Genomic DNA, 1,247 nt, shown 5'->3' on the forward strand with positions numbered 1-1,247 from the left:
TAATAATAATAATAATAATAATAATAATAATAATAATAATAATAATAATAATAATAATAATAATAATAATAATAATAATAGCTGGATGCTTGGGGGACTGTAGGATCAGATTTCTGGCTTCTTTCTCTGCACTGCCTTCTATAAAACTGTGAGTAAGGTCATTGCAAATAGGCTTAGAGATGTTTTAGGGGTTTTTGTTGGGCCTGAGCAGGCAGCATTTGTGCAGGGATGAGATCTTTTTGACAACTCTTTGCTCGCTCATGAGTTAACACACAAATACAATAGGAAATACCTTACTCCCAGGTGCATACTTAAAGTTGACATCAAAAAGGCTTTTGACTTAGTTAATTGGGAGTTTCTCAGGAGTTGCTTAATTGGATTTGGGTTCCCTGTTACTTTTATTAGGTGGGTGATGGGCTGTATTACTTCCACACATTTCTCCATTAACATTAATGGTCGTGCTGAGGGTTTCTTTCCTGGAAAACGAGGGCTAAGGCAAGGGGACCCATTATCCCCTTATCTTTTTGTTCTCAGTATGGAAATACTGTCTAGATTGCTGAGACATTTACCTTCTTATCCAGGATTCTCTTACCATCCTAAATGTGTGAAGTTAAACCTTACCCATCTTGTTTTTGCTGACGACCAGTTAGTTTTTACTAGAGGGGATGTGCCATCCGTGGTTGCTGTGGCTAGGTGTCTTGAGGTTTTTGCTGGGTACTCTGGTTTACAGGCTAATCCCTTTAAGTCTTTGTAATACTACAGTTTTATGAGTCTCTGGGTACTCTATCGAGTGGGCCTTACTCTGTCGAGTAAATGTGCTTTGCGTTTTAAAATAGTTTCTGACCTGTTGGGTACTCGATCGAGTAGCCTTGGTACTCGATCGAGTAGGCGGCACTCGATCGAGTACGTCAGTTACTCGATCGAGTAGCCGGTTTACGGGGGGATGATTTATCGGGTTTTGTTAATAATGCGAATTAATATATAAACACTTCCGTCACTTTCATAATACACTTTTACAAACCTAATTACTTTCAAAAGAGAAATCAATCTACGTACTTCGCATTCATCGCTTTATTGACAAATCCCGGAGCTTGGAAGGTCGGAATTCATCTTTCTTTACATCTTTGTGATCCTTGCGTCGAGGGTAAGATCTACGTACCGAATTTGTTATATTTAATTAAGTCTTGTTAAACCCTAATTTTGGGATTTGGGGATTTGTGTTAGTTTTGTGTGGTTAGTGATATATG

General features: G+C 38.3%; 1 protein-coding gene across 1 annotated transcript; it reads left to right on the top strand.

The window, feature by feature from the left end:
* Nucleotides 1-412: 412 nt before the first annotated feature.
* LOC141614583 (putative mitochondrial protein AtMg01250) lies at nucleotides 413-754 on the top strand. The gene has a single exon (XM_074433330.1). The coding sequence runs from the start codon at nucleotides 413-415 to the stop codon at nucleotides 752-754; it is 342 nt and encodes a 113-aa protein (XP_074289431.1).
* The last annotated feature ends 493 nt before the right edge of the window (nucleotides 755-1,247 follow it).

The sequence above is a fragment of the Silene latifolia genome, chromosome 11 (genome assembly GCF_048544455.1).
Source record: "Silene latifolia isolate original U9 population chromosome 11, ASM4854445v1, whole genome shotgun sequence".
Taxonomy (NCBI): Eukaryota; Viridiplantae; Streptophyta; class Magnoliopsida; order Caryophyllales; family Caryophyllaceae; genus Silene; species Silene latifolia.

Excerpts from the sequence above, each read along its gene's own strand:
- LOC141614583 (XM_074433330.1), top strand. The coding sequence starts at position 413 with ATGGGCTGTATTACTTCCACACATTTCTCCATTAACATTAATGGTCGT.